Below are 23,276 nucleotides of genomic sequence, written 5' to 3'. Positions count from 1 at the left end.
CAGCTATAGCACTAGTGCCATAGGCCAAAAAGGACTTAATGTTGTAGAAAAACCATAAGGATTGACTATAAGTCTAACCCCCTGTCTACCACCATCTTTCTCACTCTCTCAACATCCTCCATTCTGTCTACATTGGCATAAATCTTCATCAAAAGCTGAAACTTTCATTCATTGTCAGGTTAAGCTTAAAAAGTATTTCAGCTGCAACCTCCCCAGGTCTTACATCTTTATGAAGGTAGCAAGCATACACCAGAGCCCCCCAAACAGTTGGACCTGCCTCACACTCCATTCGCTCCACTATCATATTATAAGCCTCTTGGATTAGGCTTGCCCTTCTGTAAAGGTTCATCATACAACTTTAATGTTACATGATCGGTTTTATTCTCAACTTGTTTGTCATGATAGTAAATATTTTTTTGCCTTCATTCACCGAACCCAAATGGGCATAAGTTGATAGTAATGAGACGAATGTAATATTCTCAGACAGTGCACCAACATTAATTAACGTCCAAAACGTGCATCTACTAAGTAGTGGTTGTAGAATAGATCGGGCGGTTGATTCCACAAGAAGATAAAGAAACAAAGAGACAGATAAAATGGTTAGAAAGTAAGTAACATAAGAACAGTAAAAAGAAACAATATTTTTTGTGGATTAGTTTGTTTGAAGGATTAAAATAAAAGACAAATAATAAAAAGGCTTAGTAAGGCATCGGGATTCCACAATATATTTTGGTCACATATTTACTTTGATAAATTGCAACTGTATTTGAGTAATAAAATTTCATATTTGAAGTATACACACATGTTATTATTATGAGAAACTTAGAATCGACATAATAGTGTTGGAAATATGCAGTAAAAGACCACTCACAAAATAACAAATTAAAATCTCATGTTAATATTATTGTTATGAGAATTCTAGAAGCGACACTATACAATTTTGGTAATAAAGCAGTGAAAGACTACTCACAAAACAATAAAATTAATATAAATTATTTTTGTAAAATTACATAGAAAAAACTTGATTGAATTTGAATCTATGTAAAATTAATAATAAACAGTAATTGCATAAATAATGATAGAAATAATAAAACTCAAATAGTAAGCTTTGAAAAACATTTATAAAAAAAATAAAGATTACAAAATACAAAGTTTCATCCCTAACCTCGCCAAAATTTACCGTAGCCTAGGTAAATAGTCATTCTCACAATTTTACTAGAAAATTGTGAGATAACCATTTTTCCTAACTTAGAGAGGGAAAATAAAGAAGAGTGTGGGAGGTGTGAGAGAAAGGTGTGGTGAATGAGTTAAATTGTGATCCTATTTATAGGAAGAGGAAGGGACTAAAATGCAAAAGAAAATAAAGCTTAGGGGGTTATAGAAGAAATAATAATAATATTAATAATAAATTTGATTATTTAAAACCAAATTATATCATATTATTATTTATATTGTTATCGTAGCTATTTTTGGCATTTACATTACATGAGGGTTGAGCGTGAGCAAAATAAGGAGTTGATGGGATTGCAAAAGTCCAAAAATGAGCAAAAAATGGCAACTAATAATTAAAACTTAATTTATTTTGACATTTAACATCGATAAATGTGCACTTTTCACCACTAATCACAACTCACAACTTGCTTATTGCTAGTCCTTAGCAATTCAAGTGGATTAAATTATTACTAAGATGAATTAGTGAGATAAATTATGCAAAATTATTTAACAATATATTTAGCGAAAATTTATAAAATGCTATTTAAAACTATCAAAGTTGTAATTTAAGAGTTTTGTGTGTGTGTGCATCAAACCATATCATTCTTTCCACAATCCTTAACACAAACAGTATCGAAAAATCACCAAAGAATAAAGTCTCAACTCCAAATCCTCACAAAGACATTGAAAGTATTTTTACGATAGATTGTTGACACTCTTGGAGTTGAAAATTTATCAATTAATGTTCAAAATGGATGTTATCGTTTTAGGACAAGCAATGTTAACAAATATTGATTAAAAGATAGGCTGATCAACTAATTGAAATTTAAATGACATAAAAACCTTCAGGATTTTACAATACAACACAAAAAGCCAAGAGTTAAAATGAAAAACAATACAAAATAAATACACAGTTTTTTTAATTTTCTAATTTTTGAAGCACATACCATTGAAACACAAATGTAGTAGTGATGTTGATTTTTTTTTCTTTATTTGACATTTTTTTTCTTCAACAAAACTACAAAAGATGAAAATGAAAAAATGTTGCTCTTGTTTTTTTTCTTTTCTTTCATTCATTTTTTTATAAATATATTTCTTCTTTTTCTTTTTTATTTATATATTTTTTTTCTTTTTTTTACGACAAGAGACAACATAAGAAATAAAGAAAAAAATACAAGAAATTAAAAAAGAAAATTACAATAAATTACAACAAAGGGTCTTTAAAACAAAAATTATCCCTCTAGTAAATGTCATGTTTTAAATTCCCAAAAATTAATTTTACCAACTCAAATGATCAATAGAAGTTTTCAAAGTTGTTTTCTCATTCTCACAACTTACAAAAAATTAAAAAGCTTTAAACTTTAGGATTTTTCTCAACTGAATGTGTTAAAAGCTTTATTTTCACATGTTTCGTTGTGCATGAGATTACTTTTAAAAATTACTTTCAAATAGTAAAAATAGCAAAAACTATCTCACTGATGGACCCAAAACGGGTATGTTTTAAAAATTTATACTCGCAAGCGCACGAATCGTATATGGAATATAGTGTTCGTGTAAGCACGAGATCGAACCCAAATGAGTTGTCTAAAATTGAAAAGAGAACTATTTGAAACCAAAATTAATAAATTCTAACCTAGTTCCAAAGATTGATGAGAATTTTTGTATAATAAAAATAAAATAAAATACAATAATACAGATATTAAAGACAAATATATAAACATAAATTAAAAGTAAAAATCAAGATGGTAAAATAAGATTATTAAGGATTAGAATCCACAAAATAGAAGTTCAATAATATTTATAAGTATATTGATTCCCAAGTTTTAGTGATAGTTAAAATAAAGCAAACTATCATTTTCTAAATAGATGTATAATTTTAAGCACGAATTACTTCTAAAAAGATAATATTTTTCTTCACTTTTCAAAATTATAATTTCAAAGCATTTAGTGTAAATCAATCTAATGAAATAATAAATAAATCAATGAACATTATTTATAAGGCAAAACATAATATTTTTGTTCTAAGCATGGATGTGTACAATTTAATGACACATCTTACACAAAGAATATTATGTTTTTGCACTAATGAAGAACAAAGTGTAAATATATGTGCTAACAATCCAAAATACATGATATTTAAGATGAAAGAATACATTTAAAGAAGAAAATTCCATAAACTTTGTTGCCCAAAATGGGAAATCAACATACAAAATAAACACTATCTAGTTACATATTGTTTCATCATCACCTTAATAATCTTAAAAAGATTATAAACACATAACTAGGATAGTAAATACAAACTAAAAATTACAAACATAAATAGGAAAATTTGGAGGATGAACCCCCAAATTGTTCCTCTAAAAATACATAGAAAAATAACAAAAAAAGAAGAAGAAGATGAAGAGAATGGAGAGGTTTTGAATTGTGTAGAAATTATGGTATAGTAACCTCCCCCTCAAAATGGACACCCCAAATCCCTTATTTATAGCCAAAAATGATGATTAAAATAATCAATTTAAATTAATTAAATTGATTAAATTAATTTAATTAATTATAATATGGCAAATATGGGTAAAATATAGGGTGTAATAATGATGTTTTAGGGTAAAATGTGTAGAGAGTGGGGTAAAAATGTGGCAATTTTGGGCATTGGGGGACAAGGGAGCATTGTTGGGCTCAAGAAAAAATCTCCCCAAGTGTGTAATGGGCTGGCTGTTGGAGATGCTTGCTATTGCTGCTGAACGTGGGAGTTGGCTGGGAGGAGTTTGGAGAGCTGGGCCGAAATGGGGCAGCTAGAGGCTAGTTGGGCTCGCGGACCTGTTGTGGGATGTTGAAGCTGGCAGGTGGTTGATTTGGGAGGTTGATTGAGCTTGAATGGCTGGAGTGTTGAACGTGAGGTGACTGTAGCTGGAGGCAATTGGTGTTGATGTTGGGCTTGGGCCCAAATGAAGCTTTTTATAAATGCCAATTCTTTGTCTTGCTTTCTTGAAAATGCCATATTGTCTTTCATTTTTCTTTTTTTTTTAAGAGCATAAATTCCCTACAAAATAGATATAAAATAAATCATAATACAATATTTTCAACTATAAAATAAATCAATTTAATTATTTGAAAATATTAATTATAACTTAATTTATATTTTACATTTAAGTTCAATAATACAACTTTTTTTTACCACTAACTTAACAATAATAATTCAAATAATTAACTACAACATTTTATAACAAAATACTTATAAAAACACACAAAAGTATATAAAATAAAAATAAGACTAATAAATTTAAAATTACTTAAAAACTTAATAAATCAATTAAAAACTCAAGAATTAAGCAACAATTTGCACATAAAAAGTGGTAAAATAACTCTATTTTGTAGAGTTATCACTCACAAAAAATTTGTTGTCATTAATTTTGCAAAACTTTAACTCAAAATTTCAAATTTGTAATCAAAATATATTTCAACGCATGAATATGCTCATTACCCCTAACTTTAAATGAGACATTGCCCTCAATGTCGAACGTGATGCACATTATGGTAGCAAAAGAGAAAATGATAACCAACAAACAAAACCCCAAATAGTAAAATTCGCAACATAAAATAAACACACAATTAAAATAAAAGCACAATAAAAAGAAAGATAAAACATGATCAGTCTTTGATAGACAACAACACTACTCTCAGGTAAGTCTACCAACTGCATTTTTGCGTACTATCTAGTATCGAAATTGAATTTTCTTTTATCATGCATCTAAAAAATCAAAGTGTTAGTAACATTTTCAGGATAAGGAAAATGTCCAGTTTCGAAATCGTGGAGGAAATTGTGTGAAGATTCCATTGCGAATATTTTTATGATTTCCTCAATGATTAAGTCTATCACATCAATATGATAGCTCTCATTTTCCTTTGGAGTGGTTGGAAGAATTTTTGTATGGGAAAGAGTTTCACTCCAAAAGGTAATGACATCATCCTCATCGTTTTTGGAACTGGGAGTAGGGGATGGTGTTATGGTCTCAGGTTGGGACAGGAATTGACTTGAATTATGTGAAATAATAGTGTTGGTCAATTCTGAAAGTTGAGTACTAGTTTTCCTAAAATTCTCCACTTAATGTTTATTAAAATCTCTTTGCACCTCTATAAATGTCTGAAGTATCCTCTAAGGAATTCTTATCAGTCTAGACATTATATTGAGGTTCATGGGGGAAGTTAGAAAAATCGTGCTCAAAATTCATGTGAGGTGGTGCATGGTAGTTGTTCTCAGACTTTCAACTAAAATCGATGGGATTGTTCCAGTTAGGATTATGATTTCTATGGTCGACTCTTTCAAAGTCACAATAATGTTCATCATAATCTACCTTGGGGAGCCTCGTAACTTTCTCTATCAAACTTAGTTTCTAAGACCTCAAGTTTTCGGTACTCTCTTACACTAAGTTTGAATGCAACCCTAAAACGACTAGTAACCTCAGTAGCACTAGAATTATGATTGTTTCTGAATGAAGAATACTACATTGGAAAATAAAGCTTGAAAGGTTTCTTCTCTTCTTCATTCATTTTTTGTATTTTGTTCTTATGATTTTTTATTTTTACTTTTTTCCAAGTTGATTTGAGGTTTTAAGAATGGTCCCACTTAAGACTCACAATTTATCTAGAACTCCCCGAGGTTCATAGATACTAGAACTCCCCGAGGTTACTAAGTAAGCATGGATGGAACTTTACTCAAACTGGTCTTTAAACAAAAATTGCTTATGTTGACAAAACAAGCTTTGTTTTTATTATTATTATTTTTTTTGTATTTTATGATTTTATTTTATAAAGATAAGATAAAAACTAACAGAGGAAACAAAAAAACTAAAGTAATCCTACATACTCATAAAAATATACAAAAATATACAAAAGTAAGACAGAACAAATGTGACAAATCCTAACCGCAAATAATTAAAACAAAGCAAATAAATTAAAACTAACCTAACAAAATATAAGCACCCAACTCTTTTTTTTCAAGTTTTTTTTTTACTACACTTAAAGAAAAAGAGGCAAAAATAAAATAAAATAAGCTACCAAAAATAAATTAACAAGAGAAACAAAAAAAACGGATGATTATACACACATAACAAGCTTTTTTTTTTTTTTACACAACAATAATAAATAAAAGAGAAAAAAAACTAACAAAAGAAAAACAATAACAAAATAAACTAGGAATAAAGCTAACAAATCCTAGAAAAGAAAGGAGAGTAATTTTTTTTTAACACAACAATGATATAGAAAAAAATTGAAAAAAACTAACCAAAGAGGAACAACAAAAAATGATAGTAAATATTTTTTTTTTGTTACTTTTTTTAAGAGTAAATAAGATAAATCTTAAAAAAAATCCTAGATAAATATACACAAAAAGAAAATGATAGAATTACTTACCTCTTTTGCAAAACTTATTGAAAAACTTTTTTTTCACTGTTACCTCTGAGGAAACGGCGCCAAAATTTGTCTAACGCCCAAAACGTGTATCCACTAAACAGTGGTTGTAGTATAGATCGGGCGGTCGATTCCACAAGGAGATAAAGAAACAAAGATACAAATAAAATGGTCAGAATGTAAGTAATATAAGAACAATAAAAAGAAACAATATTTTTTTGTGGATTCGTTTGTTTGAATGATTAAAATAAAAGACAATAAATAATAAAAAGGCTTGGTGAGACATCGCGGTTCCACAATATATTTTGGTCACTTATTTACTTTGATAAATTGCAACTGTATTTGATTGATAAAATTTCATACTTGAGGTACACGCACATGTTAGTATTATGAGAAACCTAGAATCGACATAATAGCATTGGCAATATGCAGTGAAAGACCACTCACAAAGTAACAAATTAAAATCTCATGCTAATACTACTGTTATGAGAAATCTAGAAGCGACACTATACCATTTTGGCAATAATGCATTAAAAGACTACTCACAAAATAATAAAATTAATATACATTATTTTTGTAAAATTACATAGAAAAAGTTTGACTGAATCTATATAAAATTAATCATAAAAATAATTGCATAAATAATGATAAAAATTATAAAACTCAAATAATAGGCTTTGAAAAACATTTATAAAAATAAATAAAGATTACAAAATACAAAGTTTCACCTCTATCCTCATAAAAATTTACCCTAGCCTAGGTAAATAGTCACTCTCACAATTTTACTAGAAAATTGTGAGATAACCATTTTTCCTAACTTAGAGAGACAAACTAAAGAAGAGTGTGGGAGGTGTGAGAGAAATGTGTGGTGAATGAGTGAAATTGCGATCCTTTATAGGAAGAGGAAGGGATAAAAATGCAAAAGAAAATAAAGCTTAAGGGGTTACAAAAGAAATAATAATAATATTAATAACAAATTTGATTATTTAAAACCAAATTATATTATAAATATTATTATTTATAGTGTTATCATAGCTATTTTTGGCATTTACATCGCATGAGGGTTGAGTGTGAGCAAAATAAGGAGTTGATGGGATTGCTAAAATCCAAAAATGAGGAAAAAAAATGAAGTTAACGTGATTAGGTTGTTGAAAGAGAAGGGACCCAAGTGTTGGGTTGAGCTGAAGGAGAAGGAAAAGGCCCAAGCGGAGCTGCGACTAGGTCGCGTGGGTTGGGCAGGCGATCGCGGGTCGAGGAAGGGCACCGATCCGAGTCACGGGTCGCAGGCGGCTCTGGAGTCTTGGACGCGGATACCCCTTTGAATTTCAAATTCTACCAACCCCCATGGCTGTTACCAATATTTAATTGAATGTTTATGGAATTAAAATTGAGATTTGAGAGTTAATTGGGATGTTAGAACCGTTCAATTTGGAAAAAACTGAAAAACCAAATAGCCTGTCAGCCTCACTGGCTGCGGCCAGGAATTTTGAGTGGCCGCAGCCACAGGCCATTTTCAGCACAAAAAAATCATTTTTCCAAAACGTCTCAAATCCTTTCCCACATGATTTTGTAACCTCCAAACACTTATTGGGAATTAAAAACATGTCTCCAACAGCCATATTTCATCATGGCTTTGTGAAATCCAATCTCAAATGTGTAACATATAATATACACATTATTGGGTAATATTTGTAACTCCAAAATATGTCACATTTGGGCACACACGTGTCTAATTTTTGTGACTCTCAATAATATGTTACAATGTGTAACAAATTACAATTTGTCATATTATTTAATCTAACATTATATTATATGAAATAATATAACATTCCCCCACTAGATTAAATAATCAATTTTTGTAACACTTATTTAATCAATCAAACATTATATTAAAATATAATATTCTCCCACTTGATTAAATAATCACTCTCTATAGAAACATTTGCATTGGTGCATAAAGTAAAATGTCTTTCGACTTGAATTTTACCTTAGTGTAATTACCACAAAATTTGTTGAAATTTTGGTTGTCGAAGCATTGAACCACTATCCCTTGATAACAAACCGGTGATAACACACACACCTTTGCTATGTTCACTTGAGACCTCAATGTCTCGCTTTTGCACCGTTAATGGCCATGTGCACATTCCATTCATAGACTTTTCCTGAGAATGACTCCCAATTCCCATGAGGGGCGGCACCACCCCTAAGTCTATATAGGTTGAACTCTTACAGTATTTTGTTACCCTAAAATACTTGTCTTTTCAAGACTGAGTTCTATTAAAAAACCTTTCGGTTTTAACCCTCATTTTGGTAACACACTAGTACTTATATCTCAGATGGGACAAAATTTGAGTACTACTACTATTCACTTGATTAACTTGTTATTACCTATTGAACCTAATACTAGTTTGGTTACTAGTATTAAGATAGGTTACCATTAACCGTGAATCTCTTTAGGGAGTCTAAGTCCCACCCCTTGAGATGTAGAAATGATTCAATTTGAATAATTTCTTTTCTCATGTATGCATACTATAAACAATCTCTTTATTTTATTCAAACTTTGTTGCTAGCCATAGTTTGATTAAAATAGTTACCTCTTTAAAATAGTGATTTTGACCTTAGTCAACACCCCCACTATTTTATAGTTTAATATCCAAGATAAACATTTTCCTTGAATATTAATTCTAGAAACCTCTTTGTTTCTAAAATTCTCCTTTATGTTTTAAATTGATTCCTTCTTGAATCAAAATATTACAAACAATGACTTTAGACACCAAACATGTCTAGATTTTTCCGTTCTATACACATATAGTCAATGTGATTTAGAATGTGAAATTCTAAATCACCTATTTGATTGGATGACCAAATTAATCAATTATTATCAATAAAATAAATTGATTAACTTTTGGAGCACCACCCCCACATTTCTTACATAGTAATAATAAAATATCACTTTAAGATAGAAATCTCTTCATTTCTATTTAGTCCTTTATCCTCCAAGATAAATCTAGACCTATGATTCTCAAAGTTCATCATAAGTCCTCTATGCCACATGAGAAACTCTCAAGATAAAACCTCAATGTTTATCTTGATTTATTTACTTGCTAAAGCAAGGCACACTCCTTTCAAAGCAACTTTTACTTTTAGTTGTCTAAATAATCTCAAAATCACTTAAACAAATTTTGTGCATTTTTAAGAGTCTCTTTGAGATTCTTTTGCAAACATCAATTTGATATCCATTGATTTTCTTGTTGAGCTCAAAAGAAGGTGTTTTTATATTTATACTCGCAAGTGCACGAATCGTTTCGGAATATAATGTTCATGTAAGTACGAGGTCGAACCCATGGGAGTTGACTAACATCAAAAGAAACTATTTCAAACAAAGCAAGAAGATTCTAACCTAGTTCCAAATATTTGATGAGATTTTGTTTTAGAAAAATAAAAGACAAGTAATAAAAAGATTTAAGATTAAATAGAAAAATGGTTTTCAAATGAGATATGTAAAATAAGATTATTAAGATATTAGAATCCACAAAATGCAAGTTCAATAATATTTATAAGTATATTGATTCCCAAGTTTAGATATAGTTGAAATAAATCACACTATATTTTTTTCAAAATACATTTTCTATTCAAGCACAAGTTACTTTAAAAAAGGTAGGATTTTTCTTCACTTATATAAGATATAATTTCTAAGAATTAGTTGTGTTACAACCTAATGAAACTACAAAAAATCAAGGAGATTATGTTTAGGCAAAATATGATACTTATCTCTAAGAATTAGATGTGAACAATTTAATGAAAAACATTTAATCAAAGAATATCATATTTTTGTATAATGAATAATTAAGTGTAATATGCTTTAACAATCAATAATAGATAAAACAATGCATATCTTTGATAGAAAAATCCATAAACAATGTTGCACAAATGGGAAATCAACATACAATAAAAAATACTATCTAGTTACATTTTGCTTCATCATCATCTTAATAATCTTGAAAAAGATTAGAAGCTCATAACTAGATTGAAATAAAATTACAAAATAACATACTTGACATGCTCTTCAAAAGATGAAAATGGTAGAGAGAAAATAGTGAAAAGAAAAGAGAAAAATATGGAGTCTAGAAGAGGTTGAAAAGATGAGGAAGAGTCCCCCAAATGGTCTTACAAGACTCTATTTATAGGCAAAATATGGAGATTAAATTAATCAAATTAAAATAAATAAATTGATTAATTTAATTGTGTTGGGAAGTGGTAGGATAAAAAGAGTAAGTGTAAGGGTATTGGAAAGATAAAATGTTTGGTTGGATGGAAGATTAGTGAAAAACTAGGGCCAAAAAAAAGAATTAGAAATGTTTATTTAGGTAAGAAAAAATAGGGAAGAATGAATTGATATTTGAGTGAAAAGAAAAAAAAAACATTGGGAAGAAAAATGTGACTTTTTGGCCTTTTGGTGGCTGTGTTGGCAGCTTGGTGGAGTGGTGGGCCTGATTGGGCCGGGTGTGAATTGGAGTGGCAGGTTGTAGGCTGGCCCGTGGAGACCTGGGTGAGCCATGGGGCTGGGATTATTGTAGATGCTGAAGGCTTCGGAATGGGCCTGGGCTGGCGGACTGCTAAGGCCCGTGTTGAAGCTGGCCTTGGGGTGCTTTGGTGGAGAGAGCTGGCAGGAGGAAAACATGGGCGTGTGGTGTGATTTCGGGAGGCAGCTGGCGTAGGAAGGCTGCTGGGAGTCTTCTGTGTTGGGTCGAACGGTGCTGTAGCAGGCGAGCCCAAAAGCTGGGCAGAGGAGGCACGGGCCTGGAAGGTGGCAGGGCTTATGGCTTTTGAAAAATGTCATTTTCTTTCTTTTTTCAGCTTTATATCTTTTCTTTTCAAAGCCCAAAAATACAATAAATTCCCTACAAAATAAATATAAACTAAATCATGATAAAAATATTTTCAACTATAAAATAAATCAATTTAAATCTTTGAAAATATTAATTATAACTTAATTTGTATTTAACATTTAATTACACTAATACAACATTTATTTATTTATATAAAAAAGAAATATATAATATTTTACAATAAAATAATTATAAAAATACATAAAAATCTATAAAAATTAAAATGAAGCTAATAAATTCAAAAAGTAATTAAAACTTAATAATTTAATTAAAACTTAATAATTTAATTAAAAACTTAAGAACTAAATCATTTTTAGCTAAAAAAATGTGGTAAAATAACTCTAATTTCTAGGCACACTCATTTCAAAGCAACTTTTACTTTTAGTTGTCTAAATAATCTCAAAATCACTTAAACAAATTTTGTGCATTTTTAAGAGTCTCTTTGAGATTCTTTTGCAAACATCAATTTGATATCCATTGATTTTCTCATCAAAATCAAATTGAAAATGTCAAATTTTTAAACACTTTAAATCAAATAAAATAAACCCTCATTGATTTATTAAAACACTTTGATTTCTTATGTTTTTGTTTAAAATTATCTCTTCATTGAGATTAATTTAAACATATCACCATCTTTAACCAAAATGAATAAAGTTCTCTTTTATTTACCATTTTTGTAAAGATTCAAAATTGCTTCTCCAATTTTGAAAGGTCTCCTCATTGAATATTTAAGAATTATTGTCACTAAATAATTCTCAAATATATTTCATTTGATCACACTCTAGACTATAAGTCTATTGAGTCAATATGTCATCCCACAATTTTGAATCCACTTTGATGCATTTTTCTCGCAATGGCAAGACACTTATCAAAATATGTAACCCCCTTAGGTTCATCTTTTCTTATCTCATAATTGAGATGATCAACACTTTAAATGAGAATTTTAATTTCTCAAATTATTCTTTTTATTCACAAATTACATACTAACAATAATATAGGTTAAAACCTATTAACATCTCACAAATGTTTGCATGATTATAATTTAATATAATTTCACATAGTTGTCAACATACATGACTAATATCATACTAATATGGCTATTTATTAATATGAAAACATGAATTACAAATATCATACACATATGATTTCACATTTGTATCATTCACAAAATCAATATATTTATACATGTCATATAAAACTCATATAGTTGTCATTCTAATAATTTCTCATTAACACAAAATAAGATAATTCTATGATATGCTAGCATATTACCCAATAATCTACTAGATTATTTACACATTGATCACATATAACAAAAACTCAAGATATTATATTATCTTCTAAGCTAACCACTAAAAACAAAGGAGATTAGAAAACAATGAACCTCATTTATAAACTTTTCTTCTTCTCATTTCTATCACTATATGAAAACCATTAGATCTTCTAAGAAAACCAAAGAAGAACATTACCTTATCTTACCATCTTTTCAAAGTTGGATCCTCATATGATCTCCATGGTTTCTCCTTCCATTGAAAATGGAACATAAGCTTTTGATTGTTAGAGAATATATATTATTGCTCAATGGAAATATGGAAAAACCAATATACAACTCTATGCCAATAATACAATAGACAAGGTAATTGATTAAATAAATATTACAACTCAATTGCTCAAAATACAAGTAAATAGAAATAAGAGGAGGAAGAGAAATATAAGAACTAAAACCCTAAAACAAAAGGCACCAATAAATATGTAAATAGAAGTAGAAGTAGAGGATTACAAACTCAATACACTAATAATACAAGAAGAACAACAAAATGAAAAGATCAATGGAAAAAACAAACTCTCACACAACCAAAGTGTAGAGTAGTGGGGATCACCAACTTGAACAAGGTTCAAAACCTTTGTCCAAAAGCTTATTTCCCCCTATTCTCTAACCACTAAGGGATCTCTCTAGGAAATAGCTCTCTAGAATTATCAAGCATCTATGGTGTATTTTCCAGCTAAGTGCTTTGTGGATGGAAATGGTGTGTCTTACAAGTGAGCATTAGGCTCCTATTTATAAAGTTTGAGATACCCCTTTGAATTTCAAATTCCACCAACCCCCATGGCTGTTACCAATGTTTAATTGGATGTTTATGGAATTAAAATGGAGATTTGGGAGTTATTTGGGATGTTAGAATCGTTCAGTTTGGAAAAAACTGAAAAACCAAATAGGCTATCAGCCTCACTGGCCGCAGCCAGGACTTTTCAGTGGCTGCGTCCACTGGCTTCTGTCCCCCAGACCGCGGCCACAGGCCATTTTCAGCACAAAAAAGTCATTTTTCCAAAACGTTCCAAAACGTCCCAAATCCTTTCCCACATGATTTTGTAACCTCCAAACACCTATTGGGAGTTATAAACATGTCTCCAACAGCCATATTTCATCATGGCTTTGTGAAATCCAATCTCAAATGTGTAACATATAATATACACATTATTGGGTAATATTTGGGAGTTACAAATTTGTAACTCCAAAATATGTCACATTTGGGCACACGCATGTGTCTAATTTTTGTGACTCTCAATAATATGTTACAATGTGTGACAAATCACATTTTGTCACATTATTTAATCTAACATTATATTATATGAAATAATATAACAATCAGTCCACGATTGGAGTGGCTCCATATGAGATGTTATATGGGAGATAGTGTAGGTCGCCCATTCATTGGGACGAGATGGGGGAGAGGAAATATTTAGGGTCGGACATGGTTCAGAGGACAAATGAAGCTATTGAGAAGATCCAAGCCAAAATGCTTGCTTCGCAGAGTAGACAGAAAAGCTACGCTGACCCTAAGCGTAGAGACGTTGAGTTCCAGGTTGGGGACCACATGTTTCTGCGAGTTTCACCACTGCGAGGGGTGAGGAGATTTGGAGTAAAGGGCAAGTTGAGCCCTCAATTCGTTGGACCTTTTGAGATTCTAGAAAAGATTGGACAGGTGGCTTACAGGTTGGCCTTGCCACCGTCGTTGTCAGGAGTTCATGACGTATTCCATGTTTCTATGTTGCGGAAGTATGTCTCAGATACGACACATGTGCTGAAGTATGAGGACTTGGAGTTGCAGACAGATTTGTCTTATGAGGAACGACCGGTTCAGATTTTAGATCGAAAGGACAAGGTTCTACGGAATAAGACAATTCCGCTAGTTAAAGTATTGTGGAGGAATAGCAGGGTCAAAGAAGCGACCCGGGAGCTTGAGTCGGTGATGCGGGATCAGTATCCCAAGCTATTCAGGTAAATTTTGAGGGCGAAATTCTCAGTAGGAGGGGATAGTTGTAACGACCCAAAAATCACTAATAAGGCTTAAGGGCCTTGATTAGTGTGCCGGGAGGGCATTATTGGTTTATGTGTTAATTAAATAATTTAATGCATGATTCTATGATAAGCATGCTTATATGAGTATATGGATATATAAAATGCATGTCTAAGAGTATTAGTATGCATGTAGGCCCTCTTTAGCTTAAAGGGGTATATTTGTAATTTTAGCTGGTAGAGGGCATAAATGTGATTATATGTTATAATTGTGAGGACCACATTATTATGTGGATACATCTGCAGCATGCAGCTTCAGGCGATCCTAGAGAGCCAATTAGCGGGAAAGTCACAACGGGACCCAATACTTGGCTCAGGGCGAGTCAAGGGGTACTTTGGGTATTAGATGGTTATTTGGGTTATCGGGTTATGGAAATAAATAATTCGAGATATATTTGAGGTTAGGAAGCCTAGGTGGGAGTACTGGGGAAATTTACCATTTTTCCCTCGGGGACGTTTTTGGTACCCCGAGCCTCAGGAGGTACTTAATTAATTAAGAATAGACCAAACAAAACTAAGAAAACAGTAGAATTTACCCAAACCGGCCATTTTCTCTTTTCTCTCTCTCTCACAAGGGAAACCACAGAAACAAAAGAAAAGCTTGGCTGGAAACTCAAAGAATTGAGTTGAAGTTTTGAAGATTAGCCTAGTAGTAGCTAAGGAATCCAACCAGGAACTGAGGTAAGCCTTGAATTATATTTTTTTGGTCATTTGATTATGTAGCTTTGGGTTGGATTCTAAGAGTTCTTGGGTTTTGAATTTAAGACTGAATTGAGGCTAAGGACTTGGGAGTTAGCTCAGCAATTTCTTGGAGGATTGGTTCTTTAGTTAAGGTAAGCTCTAATTTATGGTTTAGTGTCTGAATTCTGTGTTTTCCTGGCTGGTTTTGGTGTTCTTGAGCTTATGGGTTTCAAAGATTAAAGTGTAATTTTGATAAGTTTCTAAGCTAGGTTTTTTTTTTGGGTTTAGCTGCTAAAAACATGTTAGAATGTTTGTGATAATTGAATTGTATCATTAGGATGATTTTGGGTGGATTTGAGTGTTAAAAATGGTGGGTTTTCTGGGTTCGAAGGGGTCGGGTCGCGACTCAGTTTTTGGTGTGTCGCGGCCCTCTAGAGCAGATGGGAGCTGAGGAAGAGGGGCGGGCCGCAGCATGGGGAGTGTTGGGTCGCGGCCCGTGTCTGTTGACTGGTGAGGCTGGGCCTCTTGATAGGGGCGGGCCGCGGCATAGGAAGCTTGGGTCGCGACTCTTAAGGGCATTTTTGGCCTTATGGAGATTTTAGGCGCGTGAACCTATCCTAGGGTACTCGGGATCGATTCCACTACCGTGTTTGGTGGAATTCGATGTCCCAGAGGCTAGAACTTAGTCTGGAAACCTTTATACAATTATTGATGGAATCCCTTATCTTGGTTGTGACTAGGTGTAAGCTAGGGCTCGGGGAAGCGGATCGTGCTCAAGGGTCATCTCTCGTAACCATAACACTTGGAATTAAAGGTGAGAAAATTGTACCCGGTTGTGAGTTTATAACGGGACTAAGGGCTCCCTATTTTTGTATGCACTGTGAAGGATGGTATTATGCCATTAGAATAATAAACAAATGACCTAAGAGTGTCGGAGTTTACATTGGCGCACAGGGCACGGCTCAGCCACTTGTAGCTGAGGACAGCTTAATATTCAGTGAGCTCAGTTTAAGCGGACTGGAGTCAGTGGGGTAAACAGAGGGTGCGACCTAAGGGCGTCAACCCTAATTATCATATGATTTGGTTATCGTTGTTAACTGATGAATATGACATGCTGTATAGTTGGGTATTGTTTTGTGGATTTCCTGGTTGTGTCTATGGGATATGTGATTAGTATGGACTACTAAGTGTATGAATATGCTTTAAGAGTTATTTGATTATTATCATTGTTTGTGTTATGATGTTATGTTTTCTTGCTGGGCCTTGGCTCACGGGTGCTATGTGGTGCATGTAAAGGCAAGGGTAAGCTTGATCAGCCCTGACTTAGGGAACTCTAGAAGCGGAATGTACATGACTAGCTGCTCGGCCGCCATGGTTGAGGGAGGGACAGGAACAGGAGGACCATAAATTTTTGTTTTGCCCTTAGAGTGGCTAGCGATTGTTTATACCTTGAAATTTTGTAAACTGATATTCAAACGTTATTTCTTTTGGGATCCCATGTACAAAACGTTTATTTATATGAAATGTATCTTTTATGACCAAAACCCCTTTTAACCCTTGTTCATTAATGGTTTTAGTGACACGTTTTTAACTAAATGACTTGATTAGCAAGTCCTGCACCTTTATAAATACACAGTGTAACGGTCTTGGCTACCTAGGGCGTTACAGTCTTGGATGCAGACACGTGGTAGGCGCAGATGGTGACAAGTGGCGCGTTGGGTAGAGGGCAAACGAGGAGGGCTTGGGGTCTGATGGGCCGACTCCTGCTAGGTTTTGGACCTCAAAAATGTCAAATTTTTCTTCATTTCTTCAATTTTAACTATTTCTTTCTTCTTTCTTTTTATTTATGCCAAAATATATTTTATTCCTGCAATATAACAATAAATTAAATGATAATCAAATATTTTCATCCATAAAATATATCATATTAATTCAATGAAAATAATAATTAAAACTTAATTTAGTTTGACATTTAAGATCAATAGAGGTACACTTTTCACCACTAATCAAGCATTCTCCATCTCTTCAAAATAGATCAGTGCTTTTAGGTCTTTAGAATGAGCAAAATTGATAGAGTTCCACGAAACGACATCCCTCTCAGACATCTGATCAAACACCTGGCGTGCTATCCAACTTGCCATGCTTGGCATAGAGAGCAATTAAGGAATTAGCAGTGGACAAGTTCCACCCTACTCTTTGTCGAACTGCCCATCCTTGAATCTGAACCCCAAGCCTTAATGATGTCACCCTGCTGAGAATGGCAGATGTAGCAACCGAATCTGACTGATACCTTTCTTGAATCATTTGACGGAATATACTAATGCTTGCAAAAAATGCATGTGATGAATGTAACTTGTGAGAATCGAATTCCCTGAAACTAAGTCTCGACTTCAAATTTGATCAAAGAACCTACGAGCATTCACAATGTCACCACACTTAGCATACATGTCAACAAGTGTATTGAGGATAAACCCATCATCGGTGAAACCCAATCGAACAACATGTCGATGCACCGCCATACCGATTTGTATAGACCCGATACCCCCACATGCCTTGAACATTCTGGGGAAGGTAAACCTGTCTGGCTCAAATCTCTCTTCTTCCATTTGAAAATTTAGTGTCGGGGCGTCTTCTTACTAACCCACTTCAGTTTACCATGAGAAAAGAGAATTCCACGCAAAAGCGGATGTGTTCTTCCTCTTATGCATTTCACCGAACACCTGGTGCGCATTCTCAACGAAACCACAAGACGCATACAGGCAAAGTAATTTCGACTACAGGCCTTCGCTTTTTTTTTCAAAATATTTCACAGAATAAGATGGAGAATTTGGACGCCATGGACGATAGCTCATAATTCATAACAAGTTTCCAAAAGCAAATCAAAGATTTCAAGTTCAATATGCAAGTGCCCCCTTGTCGATGCTTCGATTCTTTGAGGACAGCGTCAAGTACTTCAAGCTTTGTTCTGGGGTAAGATTTTTGAGCAGTAAGATATGATTTTGGGAAAGAGAGGGATGTTTTGCTGTTCTTGTTTTGATGCTTCTGTTTTTGGAAGCAGAGAAGTTGATAGTCACTCTTATGTGGGAGGCAGCAAAATTGTCACGATGTTTTGGGTTTTGGAATAGGGGCAGAGAGAAATGGAGGGACTCAATTTTGAATTGAGTTGGTTTGGGTCCACTAAGTGCTTCCAACATAGTTCCAATTGCAGATCATGGTTCATAGATTCATAACGTGCATGTAGTTAGTTGACCTTTTTATTTTTCACTCAGTTTGGGTCCAGTTTTGGATTTAGATAATGCTAAAGCTACCAATTTTTTTCATGGAAATTAGCACGGGACTATATTAAGAATGTAACCTTTTTGTTTTGTATGCATTTGAACTGAAAATGCGGCATAGGTTTTCTTTTCAGAATTCTGAATAAGCCATGCAAGCAATAAAATACAGTACATATATCTTTCTATGCAGCACCCAGTGGAGAAGGATAGTAGTACCCTGCCTAAGATGTATATGCTTTTGCAAAGTAGCCATACTCTCAGGGGGGATTTTCATTTGTTGGGAGTGCTAGTAGTTTGCTGAAACCTTCTCTGATTTCCTCCAACCAAATGTCTAAAGAACAGAGGCTGTAGCCAACCGAAACAAAAACTCTTATGCCTTGCTGTTCTTAATTCATGTAAAATATGGTTCAGTTTGTTACCTGCCCCAGAATCAAAACAAAATGAACACAAGTCAGCAGTAGCCTTCAAAATTGAAGATGAAGATGGCGAGCTGCTAAAAAATAGAAAGGATAAGCAAGTATTTCTAAACAAAATAGATGGTAAACACACCTCACATGAAGCAAAAATCGGGCGAACTTGTTCAAATATTTCATCTACGTTTCCTACTGCATTGATCTACAAGCATATAGATTAGCTTCACTAGTGAGATTGAGGACAAATGCAATAAACTTATGAACAGGCAATAAATGTTAAAATAAGAAACAGAAAAATCCTTGTTAAAGACAACCAAACAAAGATTACGGCAGTCAGTAAAAATCTTAAGCATGTATCGGAAGGGTAGGAACAACAGTACTGACAAAAGATAACCTAACTCCAATCCTTGAATGTGCCGCACACCAAGCATTTACCTTGAAAAATTTTCCTTTCTCCGAGTAGTAATTGATAACCGGAAGATTTAATGCTTCAAACATTTTAAGACGTTTTTTCATAGTTTCAATGTTATCATCAACTCTGCCCTGTAATAAAGCATCATTAGCAATCAATGGGCTGTACAACATAAAATATTGAAAACTAGATAGTAAACAAGAACCTGATTACGATTTAGCACTCGCTTCACCATCTCTTCTTCAGGACAGTCAAAGAAAAGCACCAAGTTTGGTTCTGCTCCAGTCTACAATGGGGTGAGGATGGTTAGATTCGAAGAGCAGTTCCAGGAATCTACTGAACCAAATCATTAACATTGAAATGATATTTATAACAGCTTGAAGCATTTTATTGAAATTATATAACAACTATATTAGGATATGAATCCAGATCACCCAACCAGCTTCCTTTGATGTCTTCCACTTTTTCCTTTCATATAATGTTTTATCTTTATAAATATGCTGAGACCTACCAAAATTATATGCACTGAAACCATACTTAGTAAGTCCATTGTTATCTTTATAGCCCTTAAAACTATCAAATATAGAAATACACAATCGCCTTTTACTCCATAAGAGAAAAGGCAGAGAATCAAACTCACAATTTTTTCAAAAGCTACCCGGTTCTCTTCACTTCGAGGGAAACCGTCTATAAGAAATCTTTTATTGTCACTTGATTCCATCTCCCTCTGAATCAGTTTGACTGTCACTTGTGAGGGAACAATTTTTCCTTCTCTGATAGCATTTAGAATCATGGAGCTGAAATTGTAGTTGGATATTAAGATAGCTTAGAAAGAAAAAGAAAATTTATTAATTAGACATGATCAACAATTAACAAGAACGGGTAATGGTTACCCATATTCACTTTTGGAAGCAATTTCCCTTCTAAGCAGATCTCCTGCACTCAAATGTTTGAACCCATAGGTGTCGACGATCTTTTTGCATTGTGTACCTTTTCCACTACCTGGGCCACCTGAGAGCAAAAACGAAAAAACTCAGATCACCAACATGAATCATGAATATGAATTGGTTGAACTTCAACGCATGAACAAAAAATTTCAGGGCATATCAAGAACACCTAAAAGAAAAGAAAAAAGATTTGGCAATGAAAAATTGTTACCTAAGACGAAAGTTATGAATGGTTTTGCCTGTATCGAAATAATATGACAAGCGTTATAAGAAGTCAAACAGTGATATATTAGTTAGATTTAATGATCATAAAATTCCTAACAAGGCAGAAGCAAAAGAAAAATCATGCAATTGAAATTTCATTAATCAAACTTTTTGAAAGTATTAAAAAGCAATACAGTACATTGTATGGCTACCTCTGTGGCAAAAGTTTCCCAAAACTTTAATGTAAATGCTCCCTGCATTCAGTGTAAGTAGGAATCAAATCAAAATCTGAAGAAGTTAAAGAAATAATTAAAAGAAAAGAAAAATAAATTGGCACATGGGATCTAATATGAAACAGTTCCTTTGACACCAAAACATGTTGACCGAACTGAGAAGAAGATACCAAGAAGTACACATTTACCCAAAACTACTTTTTCATGTTACCCTTTTGAGATTCAGACAAACACTTACAATGAATCATTTTGCACCCACATTTCACAAGCTAGAGAAACGATTTGGGAATGAGCAGAGAGAAGCAAAAGCTATAACTCACTCCCCATGAAGATGAAATTCAAGGCTGGAGCTGTACCTGGTTAAGAATAGAGGGCTTCGAGGACGAAACCAGTGGAGAAAATAAAGCCACGCGCCTCCACATCTGTCTCCAGTTTTTTTTTTTGGTGGAGGTGTTGTTTTTTTACTTTCTTTTTCAGTCAGGCAAATCGTCGAGCAGGTTGCGCGCTAAGTTGATCAATTTTTGTTGTACGTCAATGTTAGGAGGAGGGGGGCCGAGTCAAATCGGGGTGACAGGCACGTATTGTAGATGTAGATTCGTAGCGTGTGAAGTTCAAAAGCCGGGTCACTGCATGCCCACGTAGACGTTTACTCGTTCAAAATAAGTTAGTTTACTGGGCCCACCTCACCTAATACCTCCTTCCTTAATTATACCATTATTATTTTTGTAATTGATTTATATCATTTAGGTTTTATAACAGTACCCTTTATTGTGTAATACTCTAAAATTATAGGGTTTATACATTTTTTTTGCTCTTGTGTTTTTCCGATTACCTGTTTGGACCTTGTGTTTTAAAAAAATTATTGTTGGACCTTATATTTTGTAAAATTATTCAAATATACCTCAATTTTGATGAAGAAAAAAATTAATATAACAACATAGTTTTTAAGCAGAATGAATTTATTTTTGTTCTGAATTATTAGTTTGGCGAATTATTTGTGATTTCTGTTGAGAAAACTTTGATAAAAATTGGGTTTAGGGTTCTATTTGAATAATTTTACAAAATATAGAGTCCAAAAAGTAATTTGTTAAAATATAAGATCCAAATAGGTAATGAGACCAAACACAAGGTTCAAAAAGGTATAAACCCAAAATTATAAAATCAATATAAAATAATACTGCTCAAATTTGTTCAATAAATTTCTTAAAAGGACATATGTCTTATTCTAATTTGTTAGACTACAATTTTTTAAAAATTAAAAAAATGAACTAAAATAAATTTAAATAATTCCTTTAAAAAAACAACAAATAACAAATTGAAGGAAAAATAAAGTAACCTAATAACTACATGTTCATCTTCTTAATCTTTTTCATCTACTTTTTTCCTAGATTTGTGCATGGGACTATGGAAGGAAGGTTGGCTGGAGTGGAGGGATAGAGTCTTCAAGGGTGGCAACTTCAAGATGGGATCTGGGGCTTTACGGGTCGCTTTGCAACTAGTTTTTATAATCTTGGCTAGGGTGGTTTGGGTGGGCGGCTACTGGGGCAGAGGTTTCCATTTAAAAGGTTGTGGTTGCACACTGGTGGTTGATATTAGAGGGTGACGAGTGAAGGGTTCGAGTTCGAACTAGGCTAAGGTGGTGTCGGCGAATGGAGACTAGGGCGAAAGACTGAGATGGAAAGCTTCAATCTAAGAGTTGGCTAGGGCAAAGGGACAAGGTGGGGTGGGCAGCATGGAACGAGGCATGGGGTGAGATTTGTGTTATTGTTCATATTTTCAACTTTTTGATTTTAAATTTGGGTTTTGTTCACATTAACACATAGATATGGGCTTGTGTTCGTAATATTTTTGTTAAATATGTTGTTACTTTGCTATAAATCTCGGTTTATGATATAATATTGATTGGGTTATGAAGATATGAATTTGATAAATTCGAAACATCTATTGTGAATAATATCAATTAGTTATAATTATTTTTATGATTTATTGTTCTTAGATAGTGCACATTATTTTTAAAGAAAGTTTTTTAGTAATAAATTTAAAGTACAAGTGAACCGTGTTATATTCATTGACTTCATGTTCTACTTTTTAAAAATTTATCGTCCATTTTGTTACAGGCGAGTTCAAATAATTTTAGTTAAATGTTATTTTTGTTATAGTTTTCAATATTTTTTAATACATAAGCTTTATGTTCTATTTATTAATAGTTTCATTATATATGGTATCCTTCATAATTTTAATACTTT

The 23,276-nt window shown here is 32.9% G+C and overlaps 1 protein-coding gene and 1 pseudogene across 1 annotated transcript; both read right to left on the bottom strand.

Moving 5' to 3' along the window:
* Positions 1-65: 65 nt before the first annotated feature.
* LOC133795729 (pentatricopeptide repeat-containing protein At4g25270, chloroplastic-like) lies at positions 66-18,630 on the bottom strand (annotated as a pseudogene).
* A 258-nt stretch (positions 18,631-18,888) lies between these two features.
* On the bottom strand, positions 18,889-21,613 carry LOC133797996 (UMP-CMP kinase-like). Its single transcript, XM_062236153.1, has 9 exons — positions 21,387-21,613; positions 21,010-21,051; positions 20,805-20,832; positions 20,540-20,657; positions 20,287-20,443; positions 19,852-19,932; positions 19,670-19,777; positions 19,371-19,436; positions 18,889-19,240 (listed from the first exon to the last, which is right to left on the bottom strand). Exons 1-9 carry the CDS (start codon positions 21,450-21,452, stop codon positions 19,229-19,231), a joined length of 678 nt encoding a protein of 225 aa, XP_062092137.1. The 5' UTR covers positions 21,453-21,613; the 3' UTR covers positions 18,889-19,228.
* Between the last annotated feature and the right edge of the window lie 1,663 nt (positions 21,614-23,276).

This window comes from Humulus lupulus, chromosome 8 (assembly GCF_963169125.1).
Source record: "Humulus lupulus chromosome 8, drHumLupu1.1, whole genome shotgun sequence".
NCBI classification, from domain to species: domain Eukaryota; kingdom Viridiplantae; phylum Streptophyta; class Magnoliopsida; order Rosales; family Cannabaceae; genus Humulus; species Humulus lupulus.
The sequence above is the reverse complement of the archived record's forward strand: the minus strand, read 5'-3'. Positions and strand labels throughout refer to the sequence as shown.

Bases quoted from the DNA above. Each gene is read 5' to 3' on its own strand.
- LOC133797996 (XM_062236153.1), bottom strand. From the start codon at position 21,452: ATGTGGAGGCGCGTGGCTTTATTTTCTCCACTGGTTTCGTCCTCGAAG. The intron at 19,778-19,851 runs GTTCTTGTTTAC...GCTTTATTACAG, and splicing joins GAGTGCTAAATCGTAATCAG to GGCAGAGTTGATGATAACAT. The intron at 19,437-19,669 runs GTAAATGCTTGG...ATATGCTTGTAG, and splicing joins AGAAAGGAAAATTTTTCAAG to ATCAATGCAGTAGGAAACGT.